Raw genomic sequence first — 22,907 nt, forward strand, 5'->3', positions numbered from 1 at the left:
ATGGTCAACTGCTGAGTTGTGTAAAAGAAACAATGAGGCTGTTGAGGTGGGGCATGGTGAAGCTGACATGCATCACTTGAATGGAAGTAGAATTGATAAATGATAATGTAAGAAGCACTGATATTAGACTTGCAGAGATGTTGCTCTTGGGAAGACTTGGCTTTATGTAGTTCCTTGCTTTGATTTGAACTGATAGAATAAAGTTTGTCATTTGTGCTCTCTAATTTCATTGATGCGGAAATCTTTATATTTAGGGTTCAGTATCACCATCTTCAAGCCTGCAATTTAAAGTAATCCGAGTAGTGTTTGGTGGTCGGAATACTAGACTAAAATGGAGTAATGTTGAAAACTTGCTATAGGTGTTCGGATGTTTCTGTTCCATTTATTATCCTCATGAGAGAGCAGGTAACATTTTATTGTTATGTATTGAGAAATTGTAACTTCTTAATTTATTTTACCTAACTGGTTTCCCATATACCACCAAATAAGGATTTTTTTTCATTAAATAAAATTACGAAACTACTACCTCAGAGAAAAACTTGATTATAGTGCTGTTCATTTTCACTTCTTGCAGGTCCGAAAGATGAAAAGGATATATTTATGACCCTAAAAGATTGTGCAGGTGAACTTGATAGTGATGCCACTGTACAGCTTCAGGTCCAAATTTATTGTGTATCATGTCAATCATCAAGTCCCAGATTTATTCGTGTCTTACTTTGCTGGTTTAGATTTTGCATGTATTTCTATCCTTGGATATTTTGATATCATTCCATGCTATTCCATTGCTGACAAGTCCCAAATTTCTATCGCTTGATATCTCCTTCAGATATGATTCTCATGAATTAGTAAGATAAGCTAGTAACATCTTTGCATTCTTTACTTGTGGTCTCGTGTTTGTTAGGAATAATTCTGCTGGTGATGATTGATGACATTTGCTTACCTTAGGTGATGACCACCAGGAATAATCAAAATGTTGAGGGGTTTGTTAATGATGTAAGACTTGGATGGCCTGTATATTTGATGTTGACTCAAGATCAAAGTGATTCAAGAGATACTATCTCTGATGCTTCACTCAAGGATTTGGCAAATATTTACTCATGCCTGGAACTTGTTTACTCAAACAATGTTTTCTACGTTTTGCTGGCTAGAGTTCTCCAAGCTGCTGCCTATCATGAGTGGTAACTGCAAAAGTTATTTTAGGCACTAGATAGTATATTAATATGTTTATACTTAAAAGTGTGATGTTTGTGCATGATAGCACAGGACATTTCTTTTACTATTTCTTCATTGAGAGTGAACTTCAAATTGATGCACTTTTGTAGTTCTAGATATTGTTTGTCTTCTTCTTTAAGACAGTAGAGGCTGCTACTGTTGTTTCTCTGTGTATCATTTGTTATTGGCAGTGCTCTTACACATTTTAGTAATTCATGATTATTATAGTATGGCAATCCTTCCTTTTTTTGATTTTTTTAGTTATCATTATTTATGGAAATTAATTAGATACTATATGTAAATTTTCTTATTCTTTTATCAGATGTTTCATTCCTTGTCTCAAGAAGGAAATTCATGGAACCCCATATTTGGAAACATTGTGGTGGTAAAGTTTCTTAGGAAATCAAAGAACTTTGTTTCAGCACTTGTACACGCATTTTGTTATCTTGCATAGAAGATCCCATAGAAGATATGCAGTAAAAAGACTGATTTCATGTTATCTGAAGGGAAAGCAAAATCACATGTACCCTTGCTGTTTTAAATTATTTTGCTGTTTCCTACTTCTATCAATTTAAGGGGCCATTGCTCGGTGGAATGGTAAATGGTAAAAGATTTGGGCTGACAAGCATAATAGTATATGTTTGAGTTTTTCATTATTTTGCACTAACCTCATTTTTCTCCACTCGTGCTCGTTGATTATGCATGAGTTTCATTCATATCTACATTCTTTTTTTTGAAATTATTTCCTTGTTGTGGGCTTTTGTTATTACAGCATATATATCTTTTTTTATACACATAGAGTGATTGCCGACTAACCCGAACTGGACTGTTCGACCTGTACCAAACGAAATTGATGCCGACCGGGAATGGTTCAGCATGTAGGTCATTTTGGCTATAAATCAATCTCCCCTCACCCTGAGGGTTCTCGAAGGGCTCTCTTGTTCGCATTCAATTCTTCGTGGGTCTCCTTTGTTGCCGATTGTCATTCTGCTTCATTGGTAAGCTTTTCCTCCCTCTCTCTTCCCTTGCATCCATGGTGGTTCCCTCCTCCGCTGTTGCCGCTTCTTCTTCGCCGCCAGAAAGAGCTTAGGGGATTCTTATCCCCATCTCTTTCACTCTGACTCTTGCCCTCTCTCCCCCTGCATCCACGGCAGCACCCTCCTCTGCAGTTGTTGCTTCTTCTTCACTGCTAGGAAGAGATAGGGTTCGAAATAGAAGAATTTTCTCCCCAACAACCACACCCTGCTGCATCCATGGCGGCCCTCGTCCCTTCTTTCTCTCCTCATTTTTAGTATGCCCTAGAACGGCAAGCTATGGATCCATACTATACCGAACTGATGGCTGGTATGACCTCCAATACTGGTTCGGCGATCCTTGCTCATATATCTATATTTGCATCTATATATTCATTTCCATGTCATCTTTTCTTCTTGTTGATCTAGAACTTGCCGCTTGCAAGGAAATTTATTTTTTGCTTTTGAGTTCTTCAACTACATTATGTGCATAAAGTTATTCCGTATATCAGTTACTTTTTCATTTTTGTTATTACCAATCTTTCAAATCTGTTTTGGTGTCAACCTCTTAGTCACTTGTTGGTGGTTCTCATGAAGGTAAAGTGGATCTATAGTAGCTTACCTTTTGTTCTAGATGTATCAAGGGTTTAATAGTTATAGTCGTTAATATTTTATCAGTATCCTAGCCTCCGTTGATGGTTACTGTTTGGAGTGCTGACCCTTCTTTTAGTTCATTTGGTCCAGAATGATGATGAGGACATGGTCTATAAGTACAATGGATACATTCATAAATTAATGATGTCCTTTCTTTCACAACGCTTTCTAGAGACAAGGTCTGTACATAATTATTCATTTGGTCTCCTATTTTTTTAATGACAATATAATAACCAGGGATAACATACACATGGCTGAAATTTCAGGATTAAATTCTTATGTCTCATAGATTTTTTAAAAACTTAACTTTTTTTTTCTTAAGTCATGGAACTAAGCAGAATCATTGTATTAATGTAGGCATGTACGTGTTTGATGTGGGGGAAAAAAAACGTTGTTCAGTCAGTCCATATCTGCCCATAACTTTGCATTCTACATGCAATGGAATATATTGTACTTCTTAGTGTAATCATGTGATGCATCACAATCTTATTGAAATTAAAAATAGGAAGTCAAAAAATATCTTACATCAAATTTGTTTGGGAGTTTGGATATTTTTAAATCATTAATAATTTCCTTTTGTAGATCCATACTGAAGTGTCACAGCAATTCCCAGGTCCAAGTAACATAGCAACTAAAGCTGTCTAGGATTTCTTTTTTCTTGGGAAAAGAAAGTCAGGAGATTTTCTATTTTCGCTTTGTGAATTAAGCTTACAAAGGGCATAAATAGGCCTTATCAGCCTGTTGGCCCAAAGGCTTGCCTTTCAGAGTTCCTGCTTGAAAGTGTGGAGCCCAATTTTGATCCAACTTATATAAAGTCGGACCATGACATGTCACCAAGAAAAGTTTGTATTAGATAGGTCAGATTTTGAGCTCAAGTTGGTTCAGCAAGACACCTTTGCTTGGGTTGTGTATCAGACCCATAGTTACGGGCCTTCCGGTCTTTGATTTGGCTTGGCTTCTCCTTGGTACTACAATAATACTGGCTAGAGCTAGGCCTTAAACCTGATTAGCACCCAAATTCTCCATTCAAAGGCAGGCAACAAGTTTGCAACTACATGTTTCTATTTTCAATTGTATTAGTACGAAATATATGTTGTCCTATCAGTGGAAAGTGTAATCTCATGTACAAGGGGTGGTAAAATAGCAATCCTGACATCACCAAGACAGGCTGTGCAAGCTTGCAAGGTATACAAATTATGGTATCATTTATATGCCATGCATTAAGCTAGGACGCTGACATTCTTGTCTGCATGAAATAGGGCAGCACGTAGAAGTCTCCAGTTATTAAATGCTCAAAACTTGCATTTGCAGCCAAGGTCTCATGCAACTGTGCATCATGCTTATGCCATTTGGGGACACGTGGTAGGCTTGTCGAACCATTTGGGGATGCATCAGCACAGCAAGGTGAGTAGCAGCATCAAGAGGTTCAAAACTACCAGTCCAAGATATTTAGGAACGCATCCTTTTGCACTTAGGCTGGTTTAATCAACCAAATGCACTGATAACATGCTTGAATGGCATTAATTTCAAACAGGAAATAGAAAACAAGCTGAGCTCAATGTACATTGTCGCATGTAGGGGTGGCAACGGGTTGGGTTGGGTTTGGGCAGCTTTAGGGGATGTGTCAAAAAACCCACGACCCATACCCAACCTATTAACAATTGGGTTTAGAAAAGCAGACCAAACCAAACCCATTTATTTATAGATGGACACATCCTGCCTGCCAACCCAGTTATAGATCTTATCTTAACTTGTGAGTCATATATCTTAAGAATGAATACAGATGAGGGCTAGGACGAAGGGACCTGGGTTGGGCATCCAAATAAAGTTAGAAAGTGGAGAGGAAATTAGAACATAGAAGAAAACACATTATCATTCAAACAAAGCCTTGACCAGTCTATTGCGTACCAAAAGTTTTCCACTACTGGGAGATAGGACCAGGTTTTAATGGCTTATCCAACCTATGGTGACCCATTGGGTTGTGGAGACAGACACAAACCCATTCCAATTATGATCAGGTTTGGCTATCCTAAACCTAATGCATCAATTAAAACCCTTTCCGATACTAGCTCATTTTGGGCTGGTTCAGGCTGGTTGGGTGGTTGAGGTGCCACCCAAGCTATATGGCTTGTTCTCCCATCAAATATCGTCTTGGAATTGGTCGGCCAGCAATGGGTGGCGAATTTGCACTGAACTCACATTAGCAGCTTTTTGAGAAATTGATTTAGATTATTAGTCATGCTAGCACAGTTTATTGCCTTAAGATTAAAGCCAGGGGCAATTCGGAATCAAAGATTTTGTCTCAGGATAATTCATGATGGTCAAACAATCCCATTGAAAGGCAAGGAAGACACTAAGTTTTCTAAGAATCTATGAACCCTGTACATGACATGCTAAGTTATCTCCAAGAACTTCTGTACTCCATTCCTATTCTTAAAGAAGGAAGAGTAGGTCAAAAGGGGGACACCCTGTTAAGTTTTAGAAGCAACTGGCACCACCCCCCCCCCCACCCCCCCCCCCAACCACCCGACACACCAACACCCGCCCACACACAGAGAGATGCCTGCGTGAACATAATTTAGAATTTGGCAACTCTCAATCACTGTGTTAACATATGGTCCTAAAGGAATCACTTGAATTAGAATTCTGGGCCTTTTGCTAGTGTTTGATAGATCAAGAAATCAATATTTCGTCATGATATGTTCTAGTTAATTTATTATATCAGGATGTTATGATGATCTTCTCATTTTGGTGTGTGATGACTCAACAGAATGATTCAGAACATAAAATGAGTTTGTGGATGTTCAATTATGCGTTCAATTTCTTTGTACATAAGCTTTCTCTTGTTCAATCATCATTATGTAGTAGGTGAAGGAAATGAAGGAGAAAGCTATGAGTGTTCTTAGTCTACATATCACATATATATATAGTCCTACATAATCTTTTGTAGCCCAATAAGGCAGTGAAAAGTTGTCTTTTGTTGACTCTGTTAGCTAGTAAGTAGATAGGAAAAGTGAATTGTGGTGCAATTGAAGATCCTCATTGTGATAGGGGACGTGACAGATGAAGTATTGTATATGTTATTGCTTCTACTTGCTTCTTATGCATCGACAATAGCACATGTTAACTTTGGCACGTTCATGACATGCGGTTTGATCTGAATGAAGCTGAAGCAAGGAGGGAAAGATATCCATCTACCGTATCTTTTCTTAACTTGCTAAATGTGCTGACTTGCTACCAGGTAAGAGATCTTTCTACTGCCCTCAGCCTCCAATCTTGTTGTCGATTTGTAATTAAATAGCTTATAGTTTTTGGTTTATCAAGTTTGTGGGGATCTTTAGGTCTGTGTATGGCCTGGTATTTGGGCATTTTCCTCAGAGAGCCAATGCCGATCTTAGTGAAAAGTGCCTGTTAGTTGTTACTTGCCTCAGCACTTCTGAACATGAGTATTGTTTTTACGTATTCTGTCAGAGTCTGCCTTTTAGTTGAGATCTTGGAGCGTCAAAGTATTCTTAACAAGTGTTTGCCTTTGGATATATTCTTAAACTCATTGTTGCTGACTTTTTGATTGACTTTTCTGCGAGATTCTCAGCTAAACAAGAAAAAAATGTCATATGCTTGATGAAATTCTCTTCCAGAAGTTATGAATGTGACACCCTGTTTTTGGGCATGGGCTAGCTGGGTGGAAATCAACCTAGCTTGCAGCGATCCTCGCTGCAAGGGAGGGCAGAGCCGCGCGACATCGCTAGAGCCCCGTCCCTCTTCTTTCCTTTCCGGCAAATCTCCTCGCTGGCGAGCTCCGGTTTTGGAAGGATAGCGAGAGATCGCAGAATCTGCGGTCTCTTCCCTCTATTTCTTCCCCTCCCTGTCTGCTTGGGCTCACCGAGCCCTTCTTCCTCCTCCATCCCTCTCCCTTCTTTTCTCCCTATGATTTACGGTAGAGACTAGCAACCTATGATAATGATAATGCAGTAGAAACATTTGATTGCTATTCGCTAACTATTTGGATAAGACCTGAAGTGTTGCAAAATGGTGAGAAACGGGTTGCTTTGCAAATGCTTATAGTTATCTTAGTATGTAGTCCACTGGGCAGAAAAAGATGACATATTTGTCAGTAAATGCAATTATTACCTTGTTAAATTTAATGTAAGAGCCATTGAAGTTTGCTATCTTTTGTTCTTGTTAGATATTTCTCCTCTTTTCTTCCTTTTTTTCCTCTTTAATGTTCAAGATTTGTTTTTCTGTATACCTCTGTGTCTGAAATGTTGAATTAACAAGTAAGAACAAAACCCTCCCACAAATTATAGATTTTGTCAAGGCAAACCAATCAATTTTTGATCAAATTTTAAGACAGGATGTTGCAGTAGCTGTTGGGTTGACTTTAGAGCGGATTTTCCTGTTTAATGTTCAAGATTTGTTTTTTCTGTATACCTCTGAGTCTGTAAATGTTGAATTAACAAGTAAGAACGAAACTCTCCATTGAATTATAGATTTTGTCAAGGCACACCAATCAATTTTCGATCAACTTTTAAGACAGGATGTTGCAGTAGCTGTCGGGTTTACTTTAGTGCGGATTAATCTTGCTGTCTCTATACTCAGCAAGGTAGACCATATTACATGTTGAAGTTGATATCTGAGACTTCTTTGGTCTTTTCCTCTGGCAATTTTAGTGATGTTAGAAGCATGGTGTATTTTATTGGTTTGGCTAAACGAAGAAAATGCTGAGTATGGCTTTGTTCAGGAACTTTTTTCCATGATACGTTTTCTTTTTCTTCTTGATGATGTGTCTTCCAGTTTTATTCATTCTTCAGAATCTATTTACTTCTTCGCTTCTAGATAATTACCAAACAGGATAATGCTAGCATCACATAACAATGATTTTGTTCTTACTTTTGGAACAAATTTCTAATCTTTCAGCCATGCTTTAGCCTGAGATTATCTTTATTTTCTGATCACAATGAAGCTCATGTGGTTGCAGGTAAAAAATATTTATTTTGTCCTATTCAATATATGATTTTTCATGTGATTTTCTAGATACTTTATATATTTTCCCCTTTTCTTTTCCTTTGCTCTCTTTTCATGTGGTCCTGAATTTTATCTATTGCATGGGAATCGGTTTCTGCATCCGATATATCTTTTAAAATTTCTTATACTGTTGTCCTTATAACACTTCCACTACTATGTAAATATTAGGAAATAGGTATAACAAAAAATTTTGTTATAACTATGTAAATCCTGTTGGAAAAAAAACCAAAAACTTTGGGTGAAAAATTGCTTAACATTATGATCTTTTCTCACTAACATAAATTGTTTGCTGGTTGTAGTAATATGTCTAACTTGTTTTGGTTTTATAGATTCAAGACATTAATGAGCTATCAAGGCAGGAGGTTGATGAAATCATCAATGCAACTATGCGACATGATTGCATCTCTTCTTATGATAAGATCTGGAAACGGTAAGAAGTATGCCTTTCTATTCTTTTGACTGTGAACCTTTCTACCAGATTTAAATGTTCTAGGCATCCATGGTTTCTATGATCCTGTTAAACTGCTAAATTGTTAAGTGTTATTAGGCCTTTATACTGTCCTTCAAAATCTGCTCTGAAAGTTTATTATTGAGCTTCAAGAGTGAAGTTCACACCTATATTTGCTTTTGCCTGCTCTTTTTTCTCAATTGCCTGCACAGTCATGAAACTTGAATTTTCCTTTTGTCATCTTAACAATGTGCTTAGGTTTTCTTGTATCATTCATGCCTGAAATCTATGTGTTTTAAAAATGTGGGCTATCAATGTTTAGATACCTTATACCTTTGATTTTCTGTTAATATTAGTTGCCTAAGCATTTTGATATGGAATTCCAGCCCTCCTTTTAGATTTCTAGAGGTCCTTAAATCTCATTGTAGATTTGCTGGGGTTTACTGCATCCTACATGAGACTTTCGCCTCTCTTTATTGACCTTATCCAAATCACTTACCATGTCAATCCGATCATACATGATTGAAGTTGTTCTAAAGATTCTTTTTGAAGGGGTGTAGCCAATGTCTTTCATATTGTCTAAAAAACCTTGAGAATGAAACTATAAGGGCACCAGCAAATAACCTATATCTAGAAGGTGACCCGTAGGGCTCCTTTTCTCTTTTGTAGTTGTCTGGAAGGTGGAGGTAAGTTTGTTGCCCATCTCCATATTGAGGGTTCATTTGTTGCTCCTAGTGGAGCTGATGCTAGCTCATGGTCCTCGGTTTGAGCTCCTCTCCATAGTTTTGTCCTTGGTGGCTGTGGTTGGAGGAGGTTTGTCTTGGATAGAACAAATGGCCACATCTTTTTGTATGTGAAAAAAATGCCTTAAATCCGTTCTTAGAGTTCGAGAAAAAAGCGCAGGCAAGTCAGCTAGCGAACCAAGGGGCCAAGAAAGGGTAAAAAGCCAGTTCCGTGCCTATAGTCATTCCTCTCTCTGGTAGCAATCCGGTCTCCAGTCGGTGATAGTAAAGGAAGGAAGGCTTGTGCTTCGTCACCTCTTTTTTATTTAAGATGTAGTAGAGTAGTAGCGCACGCGCTCGCACTTAGAGCAATTACGCGCTTCTCTCGTTATGCAAGCCAGCTTTCTCATAATTAAGTCTCGCTGGATCTTAACCAAAACAGATTATTTTCTTGTGGATATTATGATGGAAGCTAGGAAGCCTTAGCAATACTTCTCAGTTATTTCTTGGTAGGAAATGGTCAACGACCTCCCAGGCAAGCTAGAAAAGGTATCAAAGGGTGCAAGAGAAGTTTCTCATTTTAATTGTTGGAGCTATATGCCTTTTTTTGGTTCTGACAATGAGAGGATAAGTTCAAGGTTTAGATTAGTGGCCGTTGGGTTGCCAAGTTCTCTGTCTCGACAATTTTCTGGATTTGTTGTCTTGCCTCCCAGTTTAGTGCAGGGAAAATCACTTTTTGTTGTTCTATCTGAAGCGAGCACGTCACTGGTCCTAGAACTTGACTGGTGACATGTAGGCAAGGACAATAAAAACAAAACAACTTGTTACATGTCCATCACTTTTCATCTATTTTCGATTGATGGCTTTCGGTGCATGGTGATCAATTTCAACCCTATGAATATAGACTAAAGAGATCCCAAACTCTACAAGTACTTTGCTCTAGTTTGCTATGGATTCAAAATGACTAGATATATTGCCCCACCTTTCTAACACTAGGTGAGATGATCGTAGATATATTGACATCTATAATCTATTTATGTTATTAGTATATAATGTAATTTCTCGCAAAACGCGCTTCAGTCATTAAAGGGGCACGTTCTCATATGAGATTTCGCATTCGCGAAAAGAGAAAACAATGAGTGGATGATCTAAGAGGTCATACCTCCGTGGATGGAGGCAAAAAAGTGGGCATAAAAGAAAATTACAATCACACTCTTCTCATGAGTGTAGCACGTGCTGTCGATCTAGTCTAGTTTTTATAATGTTAAAAATTAATAGATGATCGTGTACTTTTTGGTAAAAGGAAAGAAATTATATTCTACACTACCTGCACCGATGTGGCCGTGTACCATGCCAATCATGTTGTCTCCCTTTTGTGGGCTAATCAGCTAGACGAACGCATGATAAATGGGGTCTGTGGTAACAAGATGAGGCCATTGGCATGGTGCATGTGGCATGGAGTATAATTTGCTAGTAGAAAGGGCATGTTCCATGCGTATATACATACCGGTTCTGATTTTGGAATTGGTGATCTCTACGGGCCGAGACTTGTGAGATGTAGATGCCTTCATGTGGACCTGAACAGTCTAGTTTATTTTCATCTGCTTACCTAGGCTATTTTTATCTCAACCAAACATCATTGCACCTCACAAGTCCTACCAGCGATTTAAGTTCAATGATACCAAACTATCTGTTAAATTCCATAAATATGTATTATGTAATTGCTAAATTAATGATCTTCTAAGTTATTGTTTAAAAAAAGGAACGAAACAAAATTAGAAAGTTTTGTATGTATATACTTAAATTAGGGTGGTGTTAGCGTCTCTATGCAGTGTGGAAGATGATGGGAGGTGAAACCAAAGTAGAAGACAAATTGGGCAGATGAAGGACGACGCATGAACATGATAATTAATTGCTAAATCAAAGTGATGCAAGCATGCTTCCTTCTCATATATATTTATATTGGACCATATGAATGTATATAATGTGTATATATGTATGTGTCTGTTTGTGGTTACTAGAATGCGAGAGCTAGCATGTTGGTACTGGAGCACTAAAGAATACGAGGAACTATATATATCATTTGAACCGTAAAGAAAATTCTAGATTTTGATATTTTAGACCCAAAAAGGAGTAACAATAATGGTGGAAGCATCATCACTCATTTCTCAAAATGATGCAAGCCCTAGCTATGTCAAGCATTATGAAAAGCACCTTCGATGATTTGAAATGCGGACACCTTTCTATATATTAGAATTGACCCATATAGAGTAGGAGACTGTGTGATACTATGCAAAGCCCACTCAATCACACACAAACAATATGTTTTGATTAAATGGATGGGAACCAATTTAGCATTTAGGATGCATGACCATGAGTCGTATCTCATCTGATACATAATACAAGATGCCAGAGTATCGCTGTCTGGCATTAATATTTGAAATATTAAATATTCAAGGTCGAATGGGAGAGTTCAATGGAAGTTGTGGGCATGCATGTTTCTACTAAACAAACTGTAATACCAAAACCAATAGATTTTGGCATCAGATTATGCTCCGAGTCTGAAATTCATGAATTATTCTGCTAGGAATGGTTATTCAATACAGGGATAAAAGATGATATTCAATGTTACAAATGGAGCCTCGGCTAGTTGAGGCATTGAATTTGTGGGATGACCTTACCTATTGAATTAACATGGGCATTGTGGCACGAGGATTTTGCTGGATCGTCGCTACCCTCCCAGTAGAGACTGACATCCTTCATCACAATGCCTTCGCAAGGTATGTCTTTGCTACAAACAAGGCTGATGGCCACCTCTTGCACAGATGACCCATGTAAATCCACAAAACGCACATTGCTTACTGCCACGGATGATGACTTTCGCCATGGAATGAAGTAAAATTAGAAGAAAATAATCATCAGAACAGGTACTAGAAAGGCAGTAATAATCATTGGAAAAAAGTTCTCTTTGGCATTACGTGAAAATTTGCAATTGAACTTGCTGTTTATGAAATCACGATTCTTTAGGATTATCTTTTTTATGGTTATTAGCCTTTCAGGAGTGTTAATGTATTTTGAAATATTTTTTAAACATATACAAACTAGGCTCTAGTCCAAGCAAAGGCTATTGTGGTTCAGTCCTGGAAGGTGTTCACCAAGCGTTGTCATAACTTGTTCTTATGTTCAATCTTCCATAATCAAAAAAATAAGTAGGTATAATTTTCTCCTCTAAAATAATATAAGGATCCAGACAACATTGTTTTAGGGATTCAGTTGAAGCTTATTGTAGTATTGAATGGGGGTTATTTCGGCTTACAATTAAGATAAGCTAATAAACCTTGAATGGTATTGTACAACCTGCAAAAGCGTTATATAGTGGCCATGTAAGACCTCAAAAAATTCTTATTAATGAGGAATGCATATTTTTTATTCTTTTGTTCTTACCATTTCTTAGTTTAGATATCTGTAAGAAAAAATCCATGCATTTTAATGACTTAGGAGGCTAACCTCAGCAGATCTTTGCCCATCAGGGTTGTAGTATTGATCAATGACTATGGGGGTCTTGACTGAAGTGAAGTTAATGTGCGCAAACAAGATTTCCCTCGCGAAGCCCGACCCTCCCTGCGAGCCACCACAATAAATAAATAAATACATAAATAAACTTACAGAAACTAATGTTGTGTTTGAACTAAGATGGCAATGAAATAAAAACAACCATCATGTGCAGATTTTCATTATCATCTTGACTAATTCTTCTAAGTCAAACTAGGATCTGATTCAAATGATAGGGGAATTTGGGGTTGGATTCTAATTTTGGCCTCAATATTGCAAGCAGTTTTTAAATGTATGGGTACTAGAGAGAGGCAGCATTAGCTCTATTAATGTTTTATTTAGTCATGACTGAGCCCGAGGCTCAACAGTAAATATTGAAGATGTACAGGCACCTTGAACATGTCACCGTGGAGCCCTCACGGAATTCGCACTAATTGTTAAAGGCCATTATTTTTGTTAGACATTAACATAATATAAACTTAAATAGTAATTATTTATCCTTATCACATAAAATAATGTTCAATAATGAAAAATTAATTTTCTAAATCACTTTTTATTCATAACTTCTTTGCAATTGATATGAAATTAAAATCTTTAACCTTAAAATAAATGTTATAAAGATGTGTGTTTGTGTGTGTGTAGAGAGAGAAAGAGAGAGAGAGGTTATGTATTACTGTATCTCTTAATTATTAGTCAAGTAATTATCACTATTTAGTTAATCATCATTATTATTAAATAATAATTTTTGTAGAAACTGCTATAATACATTTTAACATTCGTTGTTTTAAGCCATGCAGTGATATTATGGTGGTTGGCTTTTCTTTTCGCAAACTTTTTTTTTTTATTATTTTTCTTGAAGAGGGAGGGATGCATGACTTCGATTACCTGCCACGTCTTGATCCTCACACCCGTCATAGCTTGAAATATATGGCAATGGGCGACAAGAATTTTCTCAACCGTAGATTCCTCACCATCTCTTCCCAGACTTCCAATGCTGTGAAGGACACATGATGGATCAATGCAGCGGGTCAGATTTTTAATTGAATATAGAATAATTTGACAAACATAATGATCAACCTCAAAAACCCCCCAGTCGTAACCAGAGAACTGTTTAAAATTGGTGCGGTGAGCGTGGGGAAGACGAGTTCCTGTTGTCCTGCGGTGGGATTTAAACACCCAAAACAAAGGAGAAAATAGGGGAATTTGGGCTCCTAATGGAGCTTTGCAAAGTTTTTTTCTTATTCACGGGAAGGAAAATTCAATCGAGCAATGAAGGAGGACGGCGCCCCCCCTCTACAACTCTTTTATATGGCCCCCAACTATGGCCACGACTCACCCTAATCCCTAATCAAACGAACTCCAAATTAAGTCTAAATTCAGAACTAAAACAAACTTAATTTGGAAATCAACTTGAACCAAACAAGGACTCAACTAGACTCAACCAAACCAGAATTCTAAAACAAAAATACTAAATCAAGGCTCTATGCTGGGTTTCATTATAGTCCTGCATCAGTCCCTTCCACTTGAACACAACTCGTCCTCGAGTTCTCATCTGGGTATAACTGCTCCTCAAGGTTATGGTATTCATAGATATCAACGACATTAAAAATCTTTGAAATTTCCATATCATCTGGTAGGTCCACAACGTAAGCATTGTTATTGATCCTTTTCAAAATTCTGTATGGACCGTACTTTCTTGGCTTCCATTTGCTGTAAGTTTCCACGAAAAATCTTTCTTTGCACAGGAAAACCATCACCATGTCGCCTTCTTGAAATTCTTTGTGCCTTCGATGTCTATCTGCCGTTGATTTGTACTTAGCATTTGTGTCCTCTAGGCGCTTCTTCACCTCCAACTGTATAGCTTGAACCTCTTCTGCCAAATGTTCTGCTGCCACACTCTTCCCAAAAATTTTCGGTAGGCGCGCCAGATCCAATGCATGCTTTGGTGCCTTTGAATAAACAATGGAGAAAAGCGACCTTCCGGTTCCACTATGGACTGCATTGTTGTAAGCAAACTTTGCTTGGGCCAAGGCGTAATCCCAATGTTTCGGGGTGCTCCCACAAATACAACGGATCAAATTACCCAGTGTCTGGTTAACCACTTCCATCTGTCCATCAGTCTGAGGATGCGCAGTGCTGCTGAAATTTAATGAAGTGTCAAACATCCTCTATAGAGTAAGCCAGAAGTGACTCAAAAATTTGGAATCCCGGTCTGAGGTTATAGATTGTAGTACTCCATGCAAACGAACAATCTCTCGAAAGAACAACCTTGTAATATGGGATGCATATGATGTTTTCTTGCAAAGGATGAAATGCGCCATCTTGGAGAACCTGTCCACCACCACGAAGACTGAGTCTACCCCTCTTTGTGTTCAGGGAAGACCCAATACAAAATCCATCGATAGATCCTCCCAAATAACATTTGGCACAGGTAGAGGCATATATAGTCCAGTGTTTTGCAACTGCCCCTTCGCTATTTGCCAAGTATAGCACCTTTGAATAAATTTCCCAACATCTCTTCTTAGCTGCGGCCAATGATACCTTTCCGTGAGACTGGCAATGATCTTGTCCCGACCCATATGCCCACTAAGACCGCCACCATGAAGGTCTCTAATCAGCTTCTCCTGCAATGATGATCTGAAAATACATAAGGAATTGCCCCGAAATAGATAGCCATCCTGAATGTTGAAGTCTCCAGTTGCTTGATGACTTGTACACTTTGCCCATACATCCTTGAAATCCTCATCCTCTGCATACAACTCTTTCAAATATTCAAACTCCACAACCTCTGCCTGCATGGTAGTCAGTAAAGCATTGCGTCAGCTCAAAGCATCTGCCACCTGATTCTGTTGCCCGGACCGATGCTTCAACACCAAGGAAAATTTCTGCAAGAAGCTCACCCATCGAACATGCATTCGGTTCAAATTGTTCTAATTATTGATGTACTTCAAGGCTTGATAGTCGCTGTACATAACAAATTCTTTTTGAATAAGGTAATGCTCCCAATGCTTCAACGCACGGATGATGGCATAGAACTCTAGCTCGTAGGTTGTCCACTTTTGCCGTGTTTTACTAAGTTTTTCACTGAAGTACTCCATGGGTCGTCCTTCTTGAGTCAAAACAGCCCCTATGCCGACCACAGAAGCATCACACTCCACTTCAAATAACTTCTCAAAACTCGGTAATGCTAGTACTGGTGCAGAGGCTAGCTTTTCTTTTATCAATTCAAAACTTGCTTGTTGCTGCTCCCTCCATTGAAATCGGCCCTTCTTCATGCATTCGGTGATGGGAGCGATGATGGTGCTGAAGTTTTCCGGATGAAACGCCTATAGAACGTCGCTAACCCATGAAAGCTGCGAACTTGGCTAACATTTGTAGGAGGCGGCCACTCCCGTATTGCCTTTACTTTTTCTTCATCAACATGTATGCTATCAGCCCCAACAACAAATCCCAGGAACACCAAGCGTTTTGTAACAAAATGACACTTCTTAAGATTAACAAACAACTGATTCTCCCATAAAGCAAGCAAAACTGCTCTCAAGTGCTCCTTATGCTCAATTTTATTGCGACTATAGATCAGAATATCATCACAGTAGACGACGACGAACTTTCCAATAAATGATTTTAGTACTTGGTTCATTATTCTAATGAAGGTGCTCGGTGCATTGGATAGGCCAAAAGGCATGACCATCTACTTATATAACCCATCCTTCGTCTTGAATGCCGTCTTCCACTCATCATCAGGACGAATCCGGATCTGATGGTAGCCGCTCCGTAGGTCAATTTTGGAGAAGACTTTGGCTCCTTCTAGCATGTCGAGCATATCATTCAAATGGGGTATGGGAAACCGGTATTTTACTGTTATTCTGTTGATCGTATGGCTGTCCACACACATGCGCAACTCCCATCCTTCTTCAGCGTCAAAATTGCAGGCACTGCGCACGGACTCATGCTCTCCCGGATCAGCCCCTTCTTGATCAAATCTTCAACTTGTTGCTGCAGAATTTTGCTCTCCTTAGGACTCATGCGGTAATGAGGCAGATTGGGGAGACTTGCACTAGGCACCAAATCAATATGGTGCTGCATATCTCGCATGGGAGGTAGTCCATTTGGTAATTTTGCAGGGGTGATGTCTTTGAACTCTGTCAGCAATTCTTTGAACTCCTCCGGCACCTGCTGCATGATAGGCATCTCCGACCCCTTAACAACCAACACCATAACCTCTTCAGCCCCCTTGAGTTCCGCCATGAACTGCGCACCAGAAACTGCAAGGAAAGACTTCCCCTCCACTTGAGAAGTTTTAGGGGTAGGATTCTCTTTCATAGGCACCAACAGAATTTTTCTACCCTACCATCGGAACAAGTATGTGTTGTCTCGGCCCCTGAATGTAACATCTGTGTCATGCTGCCATGGACGCTCGAGTAGAACATGACATGCATCCATATCCACCACATCGCACACCACTTCATCCTTGTAGTACCTCCCGATGGACAATAACACCCTGCATACATTTTCTACTCTCGTTTCAGCACCTTTCTTAATCCATCCAATCTTATAAGGAGACGGGTGCCTTTCTATCTTCAATCCCATCGCATGAACCAATGCGGAGGAAATAATATTTTCGCTGCTTCCGCCGTCAATAATCATTGCACACAGTTTTGTTGATAGTGCAGTAAGTTTTGAAGATGCTGTGGCGTTGCAATTTCTCTTCATTCCTTGGGGCAAATAGAATTCGCTGAACTACGAAGAAGGCTGAAACTCCCTGATCCGGCGCCGTCACCTCGACGTCTTCATCGTCGGTCTGCCCCTCTTCATGCTCCTCCTCCTCATGCGGCACTTCTTCTTCATCCTCAGCTTCGACTACATTGACTGCCCGCCGCTTCGGACACTCGTTAAACTGATGCCCAACCTCCTGACACCTGTAACATTTTATAGGCATTGGTCTCTAATAGGGGTTGCCACTACCTTTTGGAGCCGCCTGCTGCTTGCTGAAATTTTCGGCTCCTCTCGATGTGGATATCGGTGGTGGTTGACTCAAGGTGGTCGCCCCTTCAGCAGTCTTCTGCTTCACTATGGTGGAGCGCGAGGACGATGCTCGATTCATGGGCTGAAATTGGTGTGCCTTCCGTGTCGCTTGCGCCTCAAGTTTTAAGGCCAAACTTGTGGCTTCCGACAGGCTCCACACCGGATATAAATCCACCTGATCTCGGATGGCCGGCTTCAATCCACCGATGTACCTCGCCACTTGCTGATTTTTCTGTTTCTGACAGGTTGTTGCGGGCGTTAAGACGGTTGAACTCATCCGTGTACTCGGTCACCATCCTAGGGCCCTGTCTGCAATTTTGATATTGATGGTAGAGCGCCTACTCGTAGTCAAGCGGGAGAAAATGGCCACGCAGATGTTGCTTCATCTTGCGCTAGGTGGTGATCTGCATCTTTCCTTACCGTAGGCGGTTATGTTGCAGTTGATCCCACCATGCAGATGCTCCACCCTTTAATTTATATGCGACCAACTTCACCTTCTTCTGTTCTGGGATTTCCATATAATCAAAAAAAATTTCTACTTCGGCCAACCAGTCCAAAAATCCCTCAATATGAAGATTACCGTTGAATGCAGGGAGGTCCACCTTTGATCTGAAATTAGGGGAGCCCCTGTCACGAACGTCCCAAGGGAACCTATTTCTCATGGGTTCCGTATTCCTCCCTCCTGCATGGGCCATGTTCATCCGTGGACATGGCTCCTGTGCTTCGTCAACAACTGCATCTTCATCAGGGGGCCAACCGTCAAAAGCCATACCTCCACCGTGAGGTCTTCGGTCGAGTCCATCACGCCTGCGGCCCGCATGATCTTGATTCCTCGAGGGACGTTGCCCACAGAATTCGTTGGCCTCTTCGTGGACGCCGTCTCTAACATGGACTCGCCGACCAAAGGCCGTGCCTCGAACGTGAAGCCTGCGGTCGAATGCCTCAGGCCGATTCGGCCGTGGACGCAGCCCACCGATGCCGTCGTCAGCCGCTCCTCCGTCGGGAAGGCATCGTTCGAAGGCTCCTCTGGCCCGTTCGCCCATCGAAACCATAATCACCTGGATGCAGTCGCGGTCCACCAAACGCCTCGTAGACCGCTTCCTCTTCTTCCTCGTCGGACAACTCCGGAAGAACCTGTTGCCGACGCCAGTGGGGTGGATCCCGTGCCGGTACCGGTGGACCGTGAGGAAGATCCTCAGGGGCCTGCAAACGTTTCCGGTTGTGGTCGATCTGCATGCCTTAGAGCGCTTGTTGGATGTCACGGACGACTCCTTCCAAGCCGCGGACAGCCGCCCATAAGGCCGGAATCCCTTGATTGCCATCATCGGGATGAGCGTTGGCCACACTATCATCTGCCATCGAGCTAGGGGAATCCTCGCTCTGATACCAAATGGTGCGGTGAGCGTAGGGAAGACGAGTTCCTATTGTCCTACGGTGGGACTTAAACACCCAAAACAAAGGAGAAAACATGGGAATTTGGGCTCCTAATGGAGCTTTGCAAAGTTTTTTTCTTATTCACGGGAAGGAAAACTCAATCGATCAATGAGGGAGGACGGCGCCCCCCTCTACAACTCTTTTATATGGCCCCCAACTATGGCCATGACTCACCCTAATCCCTAATCAAACCCTAATCAAACGAACTCCAAATTAAGTCTAAATTCAGAACTAAAACAAACTTAATTTGGAAATCAACTTGAACTAAATAAGGACACAACTAGACTCAACCAAATCAGAATTCTAAAACAAAAACACTAAATTAAGGCTCCATGCTAGGTCTCATTATGGTCTTGCATCAAAAATAGAATGACTTACTAATTGGAAGTTGACTGTGTCCAGGCTATAGACCTGTCGAGAATCGGATCCAAGTTTAGACCGGCCGGAGCTATCTTTATCCTTATTGACATTTACAGGCTTGACGTCGCTGAATTTAGTTCAGCTAGTACTGCCTAATGTGGCCCAGCTCGAGAGGAGTACGGGCATTAAGGTTGGGTGTGGGGTTCGAACCCTTCACCATTGTTAAAAATAAAATTAAAAAAAATACAAGCTTTTTTTTTTTGAAAAAATAGGAGGGGAGGAAGGAGGGACCAGCCCACCCGCATAGCAGCCCCCACTGGGCCCTCCTTCTACCAGAAAATGTTCGATACAGGTCGCAGGTTTCGCGTGCCTTCCCCGACCTGTGGGCTCATTCCACTGAGCTCACTGCCTCACGTGTGGGTATGTCATCCCAGCGCCACCTTGGTACAAGTGGAAGGAAAGGATAACCGCCAGCAAGCCATTGGTCCAAATGGAAGGAAAGCATAACCGCCAGCAAGCCATCTGGGCGTGGAGCATCCGGTCTCCTAATTTAATCGACGTCCGTGTATTTCGAACTTGGATAACTTGGTCGGAATTATCGCTTCCTCACCAGTAGGCTACCGTCTGGGTTTTTTTTTTTTTTTTTTTTGGGTACAACAAATACAAGCTAGTTAATGCAATGGAGCTAATCGCTGAATCTTGATTTAGATGGCACAGCCCCTTTGGAAAAAGGCGAAGGGCGGGTTTCGATTCCGAAGAGCATTTAAGTTCTCTGTTCCAAATAGTATTCAATATTAGTTAATAAGAAATAGTAAGTGAATACCTGATACCATGACCGGGTCCACACATGATGTGAGTGATGTTAACATCTGAGCTGCCCGGCCCAATCGCTATGCAATCGTCCCCTGAAAAAAAAAATATATATATAAAGAGTTGGCCAATCTAAAGAGCGATATAAAAAGATAGAGAAAGCGGGAAAAATACAGGCAAATACATAGAAGAGGAGGAACGAGGAGTGCTTAGAGGAGCCCCAAATTAGGCAATGTTGTACGACATTGGAAGCATGGTAAAATTTGGAAGTGCATGAAGTTCCCTTCTGTTATTTATGAAATAGAGAAAGAGTTTTAGATAATTTTGTAATTAAGGGCGGACGAGAGGGACAGAAAGTATGGAGGCCAATCGCAATTATGCACACGACATTGTGAGCGTCGTATCTGGTGGGCTTGATACATGCTTAAAAAGATGTATCATCGGACAATACATACACACCTGACACCACAACAACTAAAATATCTTATTAAATTATATACATGTGTTGCGCACCTGTTCCAATGATTGAAGCGGTGATGAGTACGTGCTGGGAGTGCGCGATGAGAATGCCGTCCGTATTTGGGCTGTCGCCGGGTGCCGTTATGGTGACACCTTCGACGTGGACCCCCACACACGTGTCTATCGTCATTTGCTGGGCGGGGCTGTCTTTTATCTTTATTCCGCTCACTCGCAGGTCATCGCACCCGATGAACGATAACGTCTGCCACATGAAAAAGGGGAAATCAATTACTCTTTATTTCTTCTTTTTAGTCTATCTCTTTCTCTCTCTTTTAGTAGAATTACTCGATGAGTCAACGTCGAGCGGTTATCAGCACTTTTAAAAACAAGTGAAAGGTGGTGACACTCACGTGAGGCGGCCGGGTGCAGCTCTGTGGAAGGAGAGGGAAAGAACGAAGCAATGACATCAGATGGAGACTATAAATAACAACTAAGAATAATAGCAAAGAAAGGATAGATGTAGAAGAAATATGCCACACATTTTCGGCCACACATTTCCACCAGACGGGGCCTTGGCCGTCGATCTGGCCTCCCCCGTGGACCGTCAGGCTATTTATGTCGCGAAACGTGATCAAGCTTGCCGCTCCGTTCGTCCATAGCCCGTCTAAAGCTATGATGTTTCCACTCACCTGCCAAAAAAACTCCTCTATTTGAATGATCTCTTAATTTTTGTGACTCGAATTATTCTTCTCGTAATTTTTCTTTAAAATATTTCCAGCAATCACATTCAAAAAGGGAAGGTTAAATATGAACTTGATGGTCGACGTTCCCATTTTAGCTGTGCACATATTCCCATTTTATTTTAATTTCCATAAATATCGGACTTAAGTATATATATATTTTTTACCTCTTTTATGTTTTTTGATATATCTTAATTAGTGCGCGTACTGTTTGTGTAATATAAGAGAACAGAAGTTGCTTGATTGAAGGTGGAGTACCTGAACATGAATGCTGGAATTGCATGGGCCTTTAAAGGTTATTCCGTCGAACAATAAGAATGTCTTTCCGGAAGGAATGAGAAAAGTCGGATCTCCAGAGTCTGCGCAGGCTGCTCTCCAAGATTTTAACAATGCCTAGGAAATCGAAAATAATTAGCATTTCGCCTGCAATTAATAGAAAATGATTTTCTTCTGTTTGATGAAAGCCTAGGATAAGAATGTCGCAGGAGGCAGCAAATATTTCTAAGATGAAATTTTCGTTTATGGCACATAATTAGTGCAAGCAATATCAACATGTTGGCCACCTTCTGGCAAGCGGGAAAAATTATTGGCATTCTCCATCAAAAGAAATTAATCAGAAGGAAGCCGAATTACGCCGGATGTAATCTCAAAAAATCTACTAGCTTTAGGGAACAGTTATTCTTACATGGGTATCATCCGAATTTCCATTTCCAGTGGCTTGATAATCAACAACATTGTAAAGCTGAGGCCTAACACCCAAGCAAAGAGCTGAAAGCCACAGTGCAAGCAATGCTGCAACAGCCTAACAAATAACAATAACAATAAAAACAATAAAAAAGAGATCAATGTGGTGCGATCAGCCCAACCAAATAGAACGTGAAGATCGGGGACCGCCCGGCTTAGATCATGGATGGAACCTGCAAACTAAGATGTCAGGGAAGAGGGGAGAAAGATAAGTGCTCACCATGGGGTTGAGCTTTGCTGCTGCTACCACGTTGAAGCTCCAACCCTCCCAGATGGCTTGTTATAGACAGAAACGACGCTGCATGCTGGCTGTCGCGACTTTATGTGGTCGCCTGAGTCACCACCACTCTAATTAGCATCAGGCCACGAAGAGAAGTGGTCGTCGACTATGACCGGCCAAAACCGGATGGTTCCGGGTTTGAACTGGGTAGCGTGTCACGTCTCATGATCAATTGCCTTCGTCGCTTGGGTCGGTTTGGGTTCAGCTGCCAACTGAGGCCTTCCTTGGTCAGGCGTTACCCCGTACCATTATTGCAGCGCACATTTAATTCCCAGTCGAGGAGCCGAAGAATGCGATGCATCTCATGCAGGAACATGCCACTCGCTGGTCCACGCCGCCGGGCCCGACTTGTGGCGGCTAAGTCGTCTCGTTTCAGGCCATGCCCATATACATAGTTTCCTTACGGTGGATCGACAGCTAATGCGGTCA

General features: G+C 40.8%; 2 protein-coding genes across 10 annotated transcripts; one reads left to right on the forward strand and one right to left on the reverse strand.

Annotated features, from left to right (window-relative positions):
- The first annotated feature begins 1,190 nt into the window (after positions 1-1,190).
- LOC120111531 (nuclear pore complex protein NUP205-like) lies at positions 1,191-11,795 on the forward strand. Of its 9 annotated transcripts, XM_039128750.1 has the most exons (5): positions 2,048-2,210; positions 2,367-2,556; positions 6,047-6,120; positions 8,234-8,334; positions 10,907-11,189. In XM_039128750.1, the coding sequence occupies exons 2-5, from the start codon at positions 2,526-2,528 to the stop codon at positions 10,926-10,928; spliced, it is 228 nt and encodes a 75-aa protein (XP_038984678.1). In that variant the 5' UTR covers positions 2,048-2,210; positions 2,367-2,525; the 3' UTR covers positions 10,929-11,189. The 9 variants fall into 9 exon arrangements, 5 of the variants coding, with proteins under 5 accessions (XP_038984674.1, XP_038984676.1, XP_038984675.1 ...); XM_039128748.1 differs by having other exon boundaries at positions 2,008-2,556; positions 10,894-11,189; XR_005512732.1 differs by having other exon boundaries at positions 2,015-2,556; positions 6,047-7,857.
- On the reverse strand, positions 11,696-22,454 carry LOC120111530 (probable polygalacturonase At3g15720). Its single transcript, XM_039128744.1, has 10 exons — positions 22,419-22,454; positions 22,140-22,256; positions 21,713-21,847; positions 21,254-21,403; positions 21,125-21,145; positions 20,769-20,976; positions 20,269-20,350; positions 13,512-13,620; positions 12,582-12,695; positions 11,696-11,951 (listed from the first exon to the last, which is right to left on the reverse strand). Exons 1-10 carry the CDS (start codon positions 22,419-22,421, stop codon positions 11,721-11,723), a joined length of 1,170 nt encoding a protein of 389 aa, XP_038984672.1. The 5' UTR covers positions 22,422-22,454; the 3' UTR covers positions 11,696-11,720.
- Between the last annotated feature and the right edge of the window lie 453 nt (positions 22,455-22,907).

Source organism: Phoenix dactylifera, chromosome 8 (genome assembly GCF_009389715.1).
Source record: "Phoenix dactylifera cultivar Barhee BC4 chromosome 8, palm_55x_up_171113_PBpolish2nd_filt_p, whole genome shotgun sequence".
Lineage (NCBI taxonomy): Eukaryota > Viridiplantae > Streptophyta > Magnoliopsida > Arecales > Arecaceae > Phoenix > Phoenix dactylifera.